Source organism: Brachypodium distachyon, chromosome 2 (genome assembly GCF_000005505.3).
Source record: "Brachypodium distachyon strain Bd21 chromosome 2, Brachypodium_distachyon_v3.0, whole genome shotgun sequence".
In the NCBI taxonomy this organism is placed as follows: Eukaryota; Viridiplantae; Streptophyta; class Magnoliopsida; order Poales; family Poaceae; genus Brachypodium; species Brachypodium distachyon.
In genome coordinates this window covers 32,686,315-32,703,647 of record NC_016132.3, presented here as the reverse complement: position 1 = coordinate 32,703,647, position 17,333 = coordinate 32,686,315, and the positions used below count along the sequence as shown (strand labels likewise).

Genomic DNA, 17,333 nt, shown 5'->3' with positions numbered 1-17,333 from the left:
CTCGTGCTGCTGCCACCCGAGAGGAATTTCTTCTGGGGGAGCTTGTTTCGATAAGCTCTGATCTGCGCGGTAAACAATGTTTGTGGTGATTGCTCATTCTGTATTGCTTCCCATCTTTAACAGACTGTCTTGTATTTGCAGAAATTATTCTCGAGTCCCACGAGGAAGCTGAGCGCGTTCGTCATCGCCTGAACACACTTCAACGGGCGAGGCCGACGGTTCCTTCCTTCTGGTTCGACTCCGATAGAGGGTATGTATTGGCGCTTCTGCAAGATCGGGCCTCCCGGGCCAAAGCTTGTTTGAGCTCGTGCCGCCAGATTATGACTGACATTCATCGAGCGCTGTTTCTGAACACGCCGGTTCTTGACAATCTCCGGGGTTTGGTCCGTTTGTTCACGGATTCGGCCGTCATCAAGACTTATATACATGAACAGCTTGTAACTGGCGCCACTGTTGGCCTGCCTTTTTTTCGGCTTCGATATCCCGGCCTGGATCTGGGGGGATTGCATGTGGTGCCGTTTTTTCAGGACGGCGAGATTAAGATGGAGTATTACTATGACGCCGTCGAGTTGCATGCTCGAGAGCTGGTCAACCTCGTCGAGATGATATAGACTTCTATAGCGTCGTTGAGTTTTAGTTTTTTTTGGGGGGGGGGGGGGGGGGACAGCCCCCGAGTCTTTTCTTGCAATTAGGTGTTGAGTAGCACGTGCTTCATCTCCTTTTGTTATGTCCTGCAACCAAAACTTTGTAAGTTAAATATCTGGAATACGTACCTTTATCAATATATCCTTCTTGCCGATGTTGAATATCTTGTGTCGTGACGAAGTGCGACAGACTTGCGCCTGAGTGTCGCCGGCGACGAGAGCGGCGATCCGATGGTTCGGAGTCCTTGCCTGGACGGGGATAATCATGGTTTATGCAATGCATATGTACAATGCTTATATGGGCGGGTGTTTCGTGCAGCCCCCGAGTCCTCATTGACTTTCGGGTAAGTGTCACCCGAAGAGCTTTAACTGCGGTGCTGGAGTTGCCACACTCGAGCGATATTATATAGATACATCCCTCAAGTCTTTGGAGAGACGGAGGTGTTTAATGTAATAATTCAGCTCATGTACGAGGGAAAAACTAGTCTTTATTCAATGATGTACTGACGAAAATAATATGACTGAATAGAAACTGAGGACGATAAAAAGATAAACTGAGTCTGTTTGTAGTAAAAATTAAGCGTAGAAATGCCGTAACTGTGCGGCGTTCCATGGCGTGCCGAAATCGATGCTGGTGGCTGGATCTTTCAGGATGTAGGCACCGCCTAGGATTACTTTGGATATGATGTAAGGCCCCTCCCAAGGCGATGCCAATTTGTGATGACTTTTCTGTTTCAGCCGAAGGACTAGGTCGCCCTCAACGAATCAGCGACGGCGTAGTCGACGGTCATGATAAATTGCGGAGACTCTGCTGGTAGACTGCTGACCGAGCGAGGGCGATGTCACGTGCCTCATCTGCTGCGTCGAGTGCATCTTCCATACCTTCTCTGCAATCTGGTCCGGCGTATGCTGCGACCCGAGGTACATTATACCTCACCTCGGACGGCAGCACTGCTTCTACCCCGTACACCATAAAGAAAGGGGTGAACTGCGTGGAAGAATTTGGTGTAGTTCGAAGGCTCCAGAGTACCGAGGGGAGTTCTTCGACCCACGTGCCAGCTGCTCTACGCAAGCGTGTCATCAACCTTTTCCGCACGCCTTCAGTGAGCAGACCATTGGCCTTTTCGACTTGGCCATTTGTCTGCGGGTGCGCGACTGCAGCTTAGTTGATTCGGATCCCCATCTGCTCGCAAAACTCTTGAAAGTCGGCTGCCTTGAAGTTGCTTCCATTGTCTGTGATAATGCTGTGAGGCACACCAAAATGGAAAACGATGGATCTGAAGAATTGAATAGCCGTTGTAGATGTGGCACTTGCGATTGTCATGGCCTCGATCCACTTCGAAAATTTGTCCACCGCGACTAGCAGAAAACGATGTCCTACATGGCGCGACCTCCTCAACGGGCCTACCATGTCGAGTCCCCATTGCGCAAAAGGCCTGACGATGGGAATTGTCTTGAGTTCAGAAGCTGGGGCATGCGGCTTCGTGGCGAACATTTGACATGCCTCGCACTTGCTGACGATAGCCTGAGTGTCAAGTAGGGCCGTGGGCCAGTAGAACCCGGCTCTGAAGGCTTTGGCGGCGATTGTTTTGCTTCCAGCGTGGTGCCCGCACGTGCCCTGATGGATATCTAGGAGGATATCATGTCCTTCTTCTGGTGCAATACATCTCTGAGAAATGCCAGAGACACTGCGTTTGTACAGCTCGCCGTTGATTACTGCGAAAGCTTTCGATCGCTGCATAATCCTTCTAGCTTCGGTTGGCTTCATCCATGTTGGTTCAATCGCCATGACTTCGACTGCGCCGTCTTCTACTTGTTCGACTGCGGGGTTGTTGGGTGAAACTGTTGAGTCGGTTAGAAGCTCTGAGTTGGACGACTTTTTGACTGAAATCACCGTGCTCTTCTCTTTGATGGATCGTTGATGAATGATCTCCAGAAAAACTCTAGGCGGAACTGTTGCCCGTGTGGATCCCAGGTTGGCCAAATGATCAGCCTCTTTATTACTGGCTCGGCTGACATGCGCGAGCCTACAACCGTCAAAATTACCCTCCAATGTGTTGTACATATCACGGTAGGCGATCATGGTGTCCGATATTGCGTCACAGGTCTTCATTGTTTGTTGCACAACCAAGTTGGAGTCACCATAGATCATTAGACGAGTAGCGCCATATGCTTTTGCCATCCGCATGCCATGCAACAAGGCCTCATACTCAACTTCGTTGTTGGAGGCGTTGCGAAAGTGTATCTGAAAAACATAGCGCATCCTCTCCCCTTTTGGCGAGATCAGTATTACTCTTGCCCCTGCACCTTCTGCCTGTTTGGATCCATCGAAGTACATGGTCCAGGCACTCGACAAATCGGGCGGGCTTGGAGTCTGCATCTTGGTCCACTCGGCGATGAAAACTGGCAGTACTTGCGACTTGATTGCTTTCCGACGCTCGTATGTGATATTCCTGGGCAAAAACTCGATTCCCCATTGGGCGACCCGTCCAGTTGCCTCTGGGTTATTGAGAATGTTGGCGAGTGGAGCCTCACTCACTACGACGATCGAGTGTTGCTGAAAGTAGTGTTCCAGCTTCCGGGCTGTCATGAATACTCCGTATGCCAGTTTCTGATAATGTGGATAACGTTGCTTCGTGAGAGACAATACTTCACTAACATAGTATATTGGCCTCTGAACTAGCTATGCTTTCCCTTCTTCTGCTCTTTCTACTACCAAGGCCGTGCTGACCACTTGATTTGTGGCGGCGAGGTATAAGAGTGGCTCATTCTCGAGTGGGGCTACAAGGACCGGTGAAGTCGATAGCATGCGTTTTAGATCGGTGAATGCGCCGCTGGCTTCGGGTGTCCATGTGAATTTGACCCCCTTTTTGAGTAGCTGATAATATGGCAAAGCTTTTTCTCCCAATCTGCTAATGAAACGGCTGAGGGCTGTCACTCTTCCTGTAAGCTACTGTACTGCATGGATGTTTGTTGGTGTCTTCATTGTCACTATTGCTCTGATCTTGTCTGGATTTGCTTCGATTCCCCTTGCAGAAAGAAAATAACCCAGAAGCTGCCCTGCAGGTACTCCGAAAACGCACTTCGTCGGGTTAAGCTTGATGCAATACTTGTCAAGATTCTGGAATGTGTCTCGAATATCCTCTAATAGAGTGTCTTCAGTCTTTGTCTTGATAACGATATCCTCGATGTACACTTGAACATTTTTGCCATGCTGCGCCCCAAGACATGCTTGCATGTAGCGTTGATACGTAGCGCCTGCATTTTTCAGTCCGAAAGGCATAGTTGTGTAGCAGAAAACTCCATAAGGTGTTATAAATGCTGTCTTGTCTTCGTCCTCCTTCTTCAATCAAATCTGATTGTATCTAGAATATGCATCAAGGAATGAAAATCGAGCACATCCTGCAGTCGAGTCGACATCTGGTCAATTCGAGGCAGGGGAAAATGATCTTTCGGGCAATGTTTGTTCAGTGAGGTGAAATCGGACGCACGTGTGCAAAACTTTCGTGTTCTTCTTCGGGACAAGCACGTGGTTCGCCACCCAGGTAGCTTGTTTAATTTCCTGGATAAACTTTGCGTCGAGCAAACGATTGACCTCTTCACCAATAGCCTTCCGCTTGGGTTCTGAAAAGCGTCGCATCGGTTGCCTGGAACTCGACGAGCGCGCTTTCCTATGCGGGAGGAAGGCTCGAGGACACCAGCACTGTTTTACTGGGATCCGTCGGGTGTACCTGATGCTCTGTTGTGTCACTCTTCGTGCTGAACTCTATCTATGGTGGCGCTTTCTTCGTCATGGGAAGTACATCGTTGTCCGTCATTGCCTTTAAAGAGGCAAGTTCCATCTGCATGCCGAATGATTCAGCAAGTTTATGGAATTCTCTGTCACAATTGTCTGATCTTGTAAAGCTTCCTCGGACGGTGATTATGCCATAGGGTCCAGGCATTTTCAGCATAAGATATGCATAATGTGGGATGGCCATGAACCTGGCGAGTGCCGGCCGGCCCAGAAGCACATGATATTGCGATTTCCAGTCGAGTATTTCAAAATCGATTCGCTCTTTGCGAAAGTGGGCGGGGTTGCCAAAGACAACGTCGAGGCTAACCCGGCCCAATGGCACTACTGGTTTTCCTGGAACAATTCCGTGAAAAGATGTGTCTGTAGCTTGGAGATTCGTTAATGATCTGTCCATCGCCCTTAGTGTATCCGCAAATATGATGTTAATGCCACTGCCTCCATCTATGAACACCTTGCTCATCTCGTAGCCTCCCACCTAAGCATCGAGGACTAATGCTGACTGTCCTGGCCTTGGAATCTGAGGTGGGTGATCCGCCCGCGAGAATGAAATGGCGACCTCGGACCAGTCGAGGTACTCTGGGGTGGCAGGTGGTGCGGCCACAGCCAGATGAACTTGTCGAGTGATAACTTTTTGATGTCGGTTGGACGGCCTTCCTTTATGTATCATGCAGATATTTCCCAAAGGCGCCGGATATGCATCAGCTGTGGCTGGTGGTTCTGATGGCTGTGACGTGGGCTGCGTGTGTTGCACAGATCCGGCAAAATTTGGTGGCAATGGAGGCGGTGGCGGCGCATTGTCCGCGATCATCCCATCTCGAGTGGCGTGTGGCAGAGCCAGAGTATTGGGATTATTCCTCGTTGATTGCTGATCTGGCCCCCGAGGGTAATCCCTGCTTGCCCTTGAGTTTTGAAACTGGCTGCATGTGTCCTGCAACTCGTGGAAACAACGGCACTCGAACAGTGTGTGGCCGCACCTTATATTTCCATCAACATCCCTGGTGCCATGGAAGGGGCAGGGAGATGACAACTGTTGCGTCAACGACAAAGCAGGTTGCCCATCTCGCCGCAACCTCCGAGGCTGCCGCTGCTGGTTCTTGCTGTTGTCTCTGTAGTTACCACGGTTACTTCTATCCCAATGTCCTTCATGATTTCCTTCACCTCGAACACCACCATTACGGTCGAACTCTGCCGCTACAAATTCGGGGGCATTAGGCTCCTGCTCTTTTTGCTTCTTTCGTCTCTAGGTGTGGCGACCGTGTCCTCGCTCGGCTTCTTCATCATCGGGTAGTGCATTGTGCTCATTTCGAATTGAATCTTCTCCATCCGCCCATTTATTTGCTATCTCCATCAGATCTGCAACTGTTTTTGGCCTGCTCCGTCCCAGTTCTTCCTTAAAAGTGACACGCTTCAACCCACGTTTGAAGGCATCGACTGCGCTTTCGTCTGATATTTCTTCTGCTGCATTTTTTAGGGATGTCCATCGTTGTATGTACGATCGAATGGACTCACTCGACCTCTGAGTGCATGCTCGAAGTTCTTCCAATGAGACTGGCCTTTTATACGTTGCCCGAAATGTGCGGGTGAAAACTTGGTAGAGCTCGTCCCGCGAGCCTATTTCGCCTTCTGGCAGACTAGCCAGCCATGTGCGAGCATGCCCCTTGAGTTGCAACTGTAAACACTGCATGGCTGTGTTCTTCGTTCCTCCCTTCAGTCGTACCATTGTGAGGTAATCTTCTAACCAAGCTCTCGGCTCCTGGGAGCCGTCAAACTTGATTGTGCTCGACTACTGAAAAATTATCAGGCATCTTCGAATTGCGAACGCGACGGCTAAAGTAGGCCGCGCCGCAAGGTTCATCCTCTTCCTCTGTGATGCGGCTAGCACGGGCTGACCGCTCACGATCGATTCTCTGCTGCGTAATGATATCACGAGAATCTCCTAGTACGTGGGTGTTGCGGCGGTGATTAGGCTGTTCTTCCAGTCCCCGTCGTGGAGGAGTCGTGTGATTGTTTTGCCATGGGGAGCCGCCATCCCTATGCCGTCGGGTCCATCTGGTTCGAGTTGGGGCCCATGAGGGCATTTTCGATGAGGCCCAAGCCGGCCAAGACCTGCTTGTGGATTGCCGCCTTCGGGTCGTCATCCGGTGGCATGGTGGATAGGAGGTACGTCTTTGCAACGACCACAGCTCCTTGTGGCGTCCGAGGAAGCAGCTCTCCCTGGGCATTGATTGTCATGAGTTCGTCGTCCAGACTGCGTGTCATGCCGATGCGATCTCGCTTAGGGATATTTTTCAACCGAGATTGATAGCGCGGCGCTCTGTATCTGGGGGTGCTCCCGGAGCAGGCACTGCGACTCTACGCTCAGAGCTGTCTGCAAGCATTCAAAGCGTTGGCGACCTCTCTCTGCCGTTGGAGCTCCGCCTGCTCCTCTCGCAGTCGAGCATGCGCAGTGTCTAGTGCATGGTGGTACGCCATCATCTCGTTGCGCGTGGCGTCTGCTGGTAAAGGGTTGGTTCCGTTAAGAGCGGCCTCGACCCGAGCTTATTGTTCCGGCGTGAGAATGATCGTTAGGCGATCATTGGTCACGTCTCTTGCGCGTGCCTCGGCAAAGATGTTTTTGCCGGTGCGGTGTCCGTCTCCACTGCTCTCACCTACTTCTGCTGCGAAGACCTGTGCCAAGGTCATGCGAGGGATCACAGTTGCGTCAGTGGGATTGATTGCTACACTCGAACAGGTACTGACGTTGTAAGGAGTGGAATCTTTAGTGAACACCGACTGGTCCGAATCGCACTCGGTGCAAAAAAATTTGGCCAAAATTGGCCCTGTTACACCCAGCGAACGCATCGGGGGTGAAAGATCAGTCGGTGATGCCACCAGAGAATCGTAGATCTGTGAAGCTGATGATTCCTTCGCGGCTGACTTGGAGGTCAAAACCTCCGAACGACATCTCCAGGAGACCGCGAAGGTTGCGGAAGGCTGAGCGCAATGCCGGCGGGTGAGCTGAGAAATTCAAGGACCCGAAGCGGATCGGCTCCTCCATGGTTGATACGTTGTGGACTGAAAACGGCATGGTCAAGAAGATCGTAGATCTGATGCACTTCTTCCCCACGGTCGGCGCCAATGATGAGGGGCTACCTCGGCAATACCCTGATTCGAGGGTTTTCGACCGAGAGAGAGCACGGGGTGCACCAGTGATCTCGTCGACTAACAAGGACTAGGGGAGTCACAAGGTTTACCCAGGTTCAGAGCCCTCGGAAGATAATACCCCTACGTCCTGCTTTTGGTGTATTGTATTGATCGAGATTACAGAGAAGCTATGAAGCTATGGTGCGCAGATGAATCTGCCGTATCTCTTGAGGTTACCCATTCCTGACTCCCCCTCCTAGCCTTATATACCGGCGGCTAGGTCTTGGGCGTGATAATCGGGAAGGTTACAATCAAGTATGAAAAAATTATGTTCCTTGACTTGAGCCGCACTTTGAGGGACTCGACCTGCATGTACTTGATGGGCCTTCGAGTGTACCCCTTGTTGGCTGTATCGGGTATATGAAGGTTGAGGACTCGAAGGGTCATTCTCTCGTCACCAATTCTACAAATTCATGTGGTAGGCAAACATGATTTTTGAACCCGGAATTTAAATTCAACCAAATGAAATCCTATCAAAAAATTGGATTTGAGGGATGCCAAATGAGCTCCAAGTGGATTGCTCTTCTTTCCCATCAGCTTGATCATTTGGATGAACTGGTTCAGTGCATGAAACTCCTCATGGTATCAGATCCAAGTGGTCTCGAGTCCAAGACCTGGCTGCTGCAATTAAATTGCAGCCCACGTTTAGTCCTGCGGTAGCCACACGGGAGGGGAAGTACTAAAGTATAAGTGTATTGCCCTCACCTTAATTAGACCACCCTGGCTTAAAATGACGGCTACACTACTGAGCATTTTTTTTTTAGAAACACTGCTAAGAGTATTGAATCATCGACAGTTGGCAAAACCGTCAGAGAGAAGAAGTTTCAACCTATTTGAGATGTGAATTTCAGTTCGAAATTATATGTTCTTGTTGGGCAACCGTCAGGGTCCCACCAGGAGGGTGTGGTTGCATCTCCCACCTCCTTGGAGATAAGTGATCCTCCATTTTAACATTAATTTGGTGGGCACTTATCCTGCTTGACCTTGAGAAGGTTGAAAATAATAAACAATTTTTCTCCCACTTTCTTGTAAGATATGAAACTCATGAATTACTTTTGATAACGAATCTAACAATACTAATTTCATATCATATAAATCACATATTAACATAGTAATTTGTGGTCAAAGTATTGTCTTAATGAAATCTAATATGTCCTCTTTCAAAGAACGGAGAGAGTAAGTGATTCTGTGAGATTTTTTTCTACTTAAGACTTTGATTTGGTGTACAATCCTAAGACTGGCCAACGGTGGTAGAGGTTGCGCAACAGTTGCTTCATGATCCTCTGCATTGTTTCAGAAGATAAGGTGACCTGCGTTCTTCCATTCAACCAAACTATATGATCAACAAATGAATTAAAAACGAAATACTAAAAGCCATGCGAACGAAGACAGATCCATGCACATCAATTAGCCAGCCAAGCGACCACATAGTGTTAATCCTTATTTTCGTGCATATACACACGCAAAATCAACCGACACAGCCAGAAAAGACACCAAATTTACATACTAAATGAACGTAGAAGACTAAGCAACGACAAATTAGAACTATTTTATTACTACTTACTTTTCAGATCGATCAGCAGCAAAGTGAAAAATCAACTGAAAGTTAACACACCTTGATCATACTAAACGATCGATCAGTAGCAAAGTGAAAAATGCACAACGGAAGATCACCCAGAATATAATCGATCAGCAGCATGGATGGGATCAGTTCATGTTGCGCGCGCATCGGGTGATGGCGGAGCACCCGCGCTGGTAAGGGTTGGCCTGCTTCATGGACGCGCAGTTGGTGTAGTAGGACTGCCCGCGCTTGTTGCAGGGGACCTGGTCGGCCTTGAGCGCCCCGTAGCTGATGTACCGCGCCGTCGGCTTCCTCGCCAGCGACCGCCGCACCACGGCGTTCAGCGGGGAACTCGTCTCGGACTCGTCGTTGTCGGCCACGCAGTCCCCCAGCGTGCCGTCGCAGGACTTGAGCCCCCTTGAGGAAGGGTGCAGGTTCATCGCGCCGCTGCCGGCCATGGCGTAAGGCAGCGATGCCGCCGCGCACAGGCACGCCACCAAGACCACGACCACCGTGAAAAACGCGACGAGGCGAGCCATGTTTCTCGTACTACGGTGTTGTTGTAATGTACTTTGGTGTGATGTTTGTGGTAGCTAGTCCTTCCTTTCTTTGATCGGTCGAGGGGATGGCTCTCCTTCTCCTTCGCTTTCAAAGTGTTAGGGGGAGGACAGGTTGAGGTTGTACAAGTGGGAGAGAAACGAGGGCGTCCACATGCACACATGTAGATTGTGTTTTGAGTTTCAGAAAGAAATTAAAATTGCGTTTTTGAATTATTATTATTATTAGAAGGTTGACAGGACCGGGGTGTTCTGCTAACTTCAGTACACCCTCTTTATGAACATTTATGATTAACGATGCAAATAATGGGCCAACAAGGTTTTAAGTCACGCTTTCATGGCGTCGATCGTAGGCGAGCTAGGTCCTAGCTATATAGCTGGGCAGGCAGCTATCATGGAAATAAGTTAACATTTACACGTGAGGCTAGTAACTTAGAGTAGTAACATGCATATGTTACTAGTTTAAGTTACTACCTTCATAGTTGGTAGTAACAATATATGTGATGTCACGCATTTTGTCATTAATTGTGTTGTAGACTCATCTTGTCTTGATTTATGTGATGTTATGATAACATATCTAGTTACCACCTCTTTCTCTTTCTTCATTTATTGCCATGCCATGTCACAAAAATTCTTAGTTGACATTTATGTTACTATTCAATTTACTTGCACTATGACTGGCCTGAGAGATGAGACAGACAAGTCACACGGCAAATTCATAAACAATTCTGAAAATTTCCCTTGCATTAAATTGTATTTTAAAAAAACACATACAATTTTCTGATAAAATATATCAGTAGGGAATAGCCTGAGTCATGGCAAGCTATACCCCTAGTCAAGTATTGTACCCCAGGTGTGCGTTCGGTTTTTTAGTTCGGTTCCGTTCGGTTCGGTTTATACAGTTTTCTGGTTAATATGGTTATGTATAAAAATACGGTTCGGTTTAGTTATAACCATTTACTTTCGGTTCGGTTTCGCTTATAACCAAATTAACCAAAATTGATGCGAATTTTTGAAGGACGCATAAATTTTTATACACATGTTTGCTTTCCTAGAAAAAAAAAATTGCACTGCATCAGTCCGTCTGCAGCTGGGCTGGCCGTGTGGCTATTTGCTTCGGTCCAAATCAAATTTCCTCAGATTCAGCCCATATACTCTACCGACGGCCCAACTGGCCCCATATGCTCTATAGCCAGCCCAACCGACCGGGAAAAAACAAACAAAGTATTGCTGGCTGAGTGACCCGAACAAGCGCAGTACAGACCATTGGGACAAAGCGTTCGTTCTGTTAGCTCTCACACGATATATTTTATATCGGTTCGGTTTACTTTGGTTTAACCGAAGCCATTCGGTTTCTAAACGAAAAAACCGATTCCGATCCGGTTAGCTGTTTGCCTAACCGGAACCGAAACCAAAAACCGGGAAAACCGAAATTTTGGTTCGGTATGGTTAATTTCTTCCGGTTTTTGATTTTCGGTTCGGTTTTGCACAGGATGAACTGTACCGCTTGGTGTTTAGGGTGCGAAGAAAGCTAAAGGAGAGCAACAGCTAGTTATTTGCAACCTTAATGGTGAAGATTATTATTATTTGGATTAATGGACCCGACCCTAATTTCATTAAAGAAATCAAGACTACAAGATCCAAAAGTCTGTTCTTTCAAAGTAAAACGAAGGACATGCAACAGAAATGAACTACAGACAAGAAAGCAAAACTGTCCAGAACAAAACTTAAACAGGAAATAAACTACCACAAGCAAATACTCCCTCCGATCCTAAATTCCTAAATTTTCACTAAAACAACGATAAGAATTTAGGATCGTAGGGAGTAAATTTTTAGGCATTTTCAAAAACCGTGCTTAAACTCGATTATAGGCACTAGCAAAAGTGCCTGAAATGTTAAAGTTGTAAGGCACTTCAGGAAAAATATGTCAGCACCTTTCATTTGGTCTTTTAAAACTTTTACAGGCACTTGTTTAACTTTTTTTTTAGAAGAAGGCACTTGTTTAACTACTTGAGGCAGTTTGCCGCTATAGTGGGAGGTACTCCACTTGGTAACTTGTGATTTGGGCCCAAGGTTACGATTGTGTCCAACCGCAGTATAGAATTTTATGCATAATTTACACTGGTTTGGGCCTCGAAACGAAGCTGTAGGCCCTAAAACGTAAGGCTAAAATCTTCTTGTCAACTTGTCATGTGTCTTGTGAGCTCGGTTCTTTCGGGCTAAAGTTTGGTTGGGCCTGCCAGGCGCCCAGTCCAACAACCCGTCCGTCTGTGCATTCGCGGCCGTTCCTCCCCTCCAGTTCTCCGTCGCGCCGCCGCCGCCGCTTTCTTTCATCCTCCGGCGACTCATGTCGGCTGCTGTGATGCCGGCGGCGGCGCCCACTGAGCGCGTCGAATCCTCCAGCGGGGAGGCAGAGATCGCGTACGTTAGCTACGGCGGGGAGCAGCACCTCCCGCTGGTGATGTCGCTGGTGGACGCGGAGCTCAGTGAGCCCTACTCCATCTTCACCTACCGCTACTTCGTCTACCTCTGGCCCCAGCTCACCTTCCTCGTACGCCTTTGCCCTCTCCTTCTCGTGTCGCTGGAATTTTGGATTTCATTGATGTGTTCTTATGGTTTATTGGTATGCCGCGAGATCCATCGGAAGGCGTTTGATGCTAAGGAGGGTAAATGTGTGGGGACGGTGGTCTGCAAGATGGGGGAGCACAGGGGAGCCTTCAGGGGGTACATCGCCATGCTCGTCGTCCTCAAGGCCTACCGGGGCCGAGGAATCGGTGAGTCCATTAACTTAGAAGTTACTACTCCTTTATTTTTGGTATAGTTCTTGAATTGTTGCTAGACGATGTATGATCCTGGTATGCTCCTATGTATGTATGTATGTGTGGTTGTACTGAGTTAGGCCCCGTTCGTTTGAACCCAATCTGCACCAATCCAGAGGGAATGTCACGGATTGAGAGGGATTATAGTTCATTTCCCCTTCAATCCCTCCCAATCCCCACCAATTCAGCTGGAGTTGGTGTGAACCGAGCAAGCCCTTAATGAGATTTATGGGAAACACACTTTTTATGGCGTTATGGTGCTGCCGAGAGATACTACTTTGTTAGTCTGCTAAGATCTTGTGTATATGGATCTGTTGAATTTATCAGAAATCAACATTTGCATTTCAAGTTTAGTTTTTATCTAGTCTAGTGAATCTAACTACCCAGATTTTTACTCTTGTACAAGGGTTTGTGGTCTTTACATAGGCATTTGATTTGTCGCAAGACTTTGTTTGGTTGTGTCCTTCAGTATTTTAGAGATAATTGTTTGGTTTATTGGTTTGAATGCGAGCAATTTTTATGCTTGCGATAAGAACTCAACTTGTTAATCTGCTTGCTCTGTCTCAAAACAAAGCATGAAAATAAGATAATCATTTCACTTGCTGTGAATGGGAGCAGTTATTCTCCCATTGTGTGAAGTACTTGTTTGGTTTATTGGGTGTGAATGGGAGCAGTCTTTCGTGCTTGCAGTGAGAGTCCAACTTTTATGTGCTTCTCTGTCTCAAAATGAAGCATGAGAATAACTGCTATTATAGTTTCTTGATATGCAATATGCTCTGAAATAGTCCCCCAGGTAAAAAAAAGTATGACTGACATAAAGAACTTATCCAACTTACAAACTGCACATCACGTGCAGGTTTTTGTCCCAATTCGGCCAACTAGTGGACGGTCGAGTGGTGAGTTTTTTTTCTTTGTTAAAATCAAAATATTCCACCGATTGCCACACTGTTCATGATATTCTTATGTTTGTATGAAATATGGTTTCTTCTTGTTATGTTTTTTCTGGTTGCTGACAGGTGCACCTTGACCAATTCCCCTTCCATGCTTGTAACTGTTTGTTGCGTGCTCTGTAGTAGACCTGGGCTTCCAAAAGCCTGGCATCCTAAATCTAAGTCTGATCCCAGCCCAGGCCCCAAATTTTAACAGCGTTGAAGCCCAAGCCTGTCCCGACAATAAAGCCTGGAACCCGGCCCCCCTGAGTCAAAGCATGGCAGCTTCTGATTTCCATCAGCATGACTATCAATTATCAAACATGTTCTGGACCAGTAAATTGCTATAAAAAAATGCAAGTGTTAAAATGCCGTGCAATTATTTATGGTTTGTAAAGGAAGTAATAGCTAGCTATAGCTTTTTTGGACTCAAAACATTAAGCGATGGGCCAATGTTCCACTATGCTAGCAACTAGCGCTATAGCTCCAAAAAGCTACGTTATTTGCTATAGCTTGTAGCTAGCGAGAGCTGCCGCTACTTGATATAGGTACATTTATCTCAAAACAGTATGATAATTTTGAAATACAATTTTTATGAAAGTCAAAATTATACGAAAACGCTATTGTAAATAGCTTTCGTGATAGCCTTTTGGACTAAAAACATTATGTGACATTTGTATGTGTTTATTTAATACAAAAATTATATGAAAACACTATCGTAAATAGCTTTCGTGATAGCTAGCGATAGCTGCCATAGAGCTTTAGCTAGGACCTCGCCTCGAAGCTGTGCGAACCGTGTTTTACCTTGAAAGAAACATGCACCAAAACATTCAAGATCTGGGACGCCTGCAGGCATGCAGCCAATGTGTAACAAAATTTGCTCTAGTGAAGTAGCACGGTATATACACAAAGAATCCATTCACATATACATTGAGCACTACTGAGCAAGGAATAGATTCCTGATTTGCTAGGGAGACGAGATGTGCAATAGGATGCCTTGACGCAGCCGTGTGTCCACACTGCTGGATAAGGCAGCCTCGACGTATGCATGGGAGAAAATCGACAGCCTACGCAGAGCCGTGCACAGGACGACGAAGGCATCGATGCAATTGCACAAGGAGGACGACCACCACACGTGGTGAAGCCACGACCCATGCAGGAGAGCCCATTGGGGAGCTGAAGGAGGGAGGTCAAGCTATATCAGAGAGCATGGCGTAGGATGGGAGAGTTGTGGGTGCCCTGCTTTTGGGTGGAGGCGCTGCGATGAGAGAGTGGAAGGAGTGCTGCGCCCTGGTGCTGCCCGGGGTGGAGGGGAATGAAAAATTAGGGTTGTGAGTTGTGTACATTACTGTAGGTAAGGGGATCTTTAATATGGTGACTGGGGTTGGGTTTTGGATGGAGATGCAGCAGATTTGAACACATGTCGGGCTGGGCCTTCTTTGGGATGAAAATCAAAGCCTGAGCCCAGCCTCAAATATCGATCCTGCTGCGAAATAAGGCCTGAGCCCCAGCCGGAGGGACAAGCCTGGCCAGGCTGCCATGCCCAGGTATACTCTATAGATTGCTTTTGGCTTCAGAGGATCCTGTAATGTGCAATCAACATGGTGTGGTGTTACTAACCTTACTCTATGACTTATGAGTAGGTTCTTGGAATGCTTAGGTTCCTTTGTTTTCTGTTAGAAAGAAGCAGCTATGCTAAGTATTTTGTTGCATGTTTGAACTTGTTTCTGCTTAATTTGCAGAAAGAAAAGGCATAGTTTCTTCTTGGATGCTACATTTATTTCTTGATAATTTAACATGCCTATGCTAGTTTTTTTTCTTTATAATTGGCATGCTTTCTTATGCTTCTTTTTCTTGAACTATATAATCTTATTTGGTTAGTTGGAATTGGGATTTGGATCACTATTACATAAGAGCTTAGCAAACTTGGTGGGTTGTCTCTTGTCTGGCACCGCGTAGTGAACTTCTATTCTGCACCAATTTTCATACGTTCTGCAATAGATGGATTACATAAGGTAGTCCAGTCTGGCAAATCAGATATCAGCACAGGGCATTGTTGCTTTCGATGGAACAAAATATAGTGAAGTTTCTTAGCGTCCGTTTGGATCCTTTTTCTAATTATGCACAACTAGGCAAGGAATTCTAGATTGTCCGAATTGAAATTGCTTAGTTATGTATGGTTCCTCCATTTTCTAATCATGCCCAGCTAGGCAAGGAATTGTAGCTCGTCCAAGTTATAGCCTACAGGTGCAAGAATTTTGTTTGGTTTCATTTGGCCAGCTACTAATAACTGTAGAAGGTGAGAAGTACCAAGGCAGTTGATTTGTTTTCTAGTGTTCCACTCGTCAGTGTGTTGCTGATATTGGAGAGCCAATTGACCTCTCCTGGCAGGGCTAGAAAGTGCAGGCTAGTTTGTTGGCAAGGCCAGCTATTTTCTTTCCACCAAACACTTGGCCTTGTTAAGAATGGGTAGAACTAGATTTATTTAGGATTCAAGAGCACCATTAGGGTCTTAGTGCTGCTGCTGCAAATATTCTAATGGTTACCACATAGGAGTAATCTTTTATTCTTTCGTCAACTCCTGGCATTGGAACCCTCACAATTTGAATCTTACAGCTTACGTCTATGTTAGGCCGGTCTTAGTCAGCTTAACCATATATTTCTTCATGGTGCAGCAACTGAGCTGGTTACTAGATCCATTCGGGTAATGATGGAATCTGGCTGTGAAGAGGTAAATTATACTACCATTTCTCTTGTTCTTTCTTTGCTCACTTTTCACTTCATCTGAAAATTTGACACGTGAAAAAACATAATATCAGTTATCACCTGTCCTACTTTCTGTGTCTATCGTCTAACTTGCTCAGTATATAGATGGTTCAGTAACTTTCTTTCGAAAGAAAAGGCAAAGCAAGGTTGACACCTTGGGCCCTAGCCCCTAGATTCCTTAAATTACAATTTTGCAGTTTCAACAAGAATATATTTTGCTTAACATTGTAGAAGAAGAAGTATCTGACATCCAACTCGCTGTTACGATCCAGGTCACACTTGAAGCAGAGGTTACGAATAAGGGTGCCCTGGCGCTGTATGGCCGTCTGGGTTTTATCCGAGCAAAGAGGCTGTACAGATACTATTTAAATGGTGTGGATGCTTTTCGCCTCAAGTTACTGTTTCCGCGCCTTGATCTTGGTCTTCCTCCGATGATGATGGGTGATGAAAGAGATGATCAACTCATCGACTCCCCTTACTTGTGATAACATTCTCTGATCAGAATTGGAATCAGATGGGAACGGAGCCATTTCTTGTTTTGTTTAACCTTTTCCTGTCTCTTGCTTTATAGCTGTTATTCATGCCTTATAGCACCCGAGTCCCATGCTTTTGCCCACCTTTTATTCTGGGAGTCTCTTTCTTCTTAGCAACCTGGTAAATCTTGTCGATCATTTTTCTGAATCTGTGTGTGCCACTGGAGCAACATGTACATAGGACAAGGGACAAAATGAAACACCAATGATGGCAGGGGTTCAATGTGACGAGGGATGAATTTTGAGTAAAATTTGATTTACTCCGCCCCTCTTAGGGCGGAAATCCCTTTGCATAAGACGTTCTGGCTTTTTGAGGCTAGATTAAAAAAAAAGATTGAATGGTCACATTTGTAGCAGGTTTTACTTTATGATTTGGCATCGAGCTGGCTGGAACTTGTTTGGGATATATAAGAGCATGTACAATGCAAGGTGCTAAAACAGGTGCTTATGAAAATAAACCAAGCACTTTTTTAAGCACCAGTGCTTATTTTGTAAAGAGGAGGTGCCAAGTTAGGCATCTGCTTAGTCTAAATAAGCATCAGTGC

The 17,333-nt window shown here is 46.6% G+C and overlaps 3 protein-coding genes across 3 annotated transcripts; 1 reads left to right on the top strand and 2 right to left on the bottom strand.

Moving 5' to 3' along the window:
• Positions 1-1,806: 1,806 nt before the first annotated feature.
• Positions 1,807-3,234, bottom strand: LOC104583208. Its single transcript, XM_010235003.1, has one exon. It carries the CDS (start codon positions 3,232-3,234, stop codon positions 1,807-1,809), a length of 1,428 nt encoding a protein of 475 aa, XP_010233305.1.
• Positions 3,235-9,000: 5,766 nt separating this feature from the next.
• Positions 9,001-9,882, bottom strand: LOC100836632 (rapid alkalinization factor). The gene has a single exon (XM_003566391.4). The coding sequence runs from the start codon at positions 9,721-9,723 to the stop codon at positions 9,331-9,333; it is 393 nt and encodes a 130-aa protein (XP_003566439.1). The 5' UTR covers positions 9,724-9,882; the 3' UTR covers positions 9,001-9,330.
• Positions 9,883-11,968: 2,086 nt separating this feature from the next.
• LOC100824497 (N-alpha-acetyltransferase MAK3) lies at positions 11,969-17,084 on the top strand. The gene is made up of 4 exons (XM_003568710.4): positions 11,969-12,292; positions 12,389-12,515; positions 16,165-16,220; positions 16,528-17,084. Exons 1-4 carry the CDS (start codon positions 12,089-12,091, stop codon positions 16,738-16,740), a joined length of 600 nt encoding a protein of 199 aa, XP_003568758.1. The 5' UTR covers positions 11,969-12,088; the 3' UTR covers positions 16,741-17,084.
• The last annotated feature ends 249 nt before the right edge of the window (positions 17,085-17,333 follow it).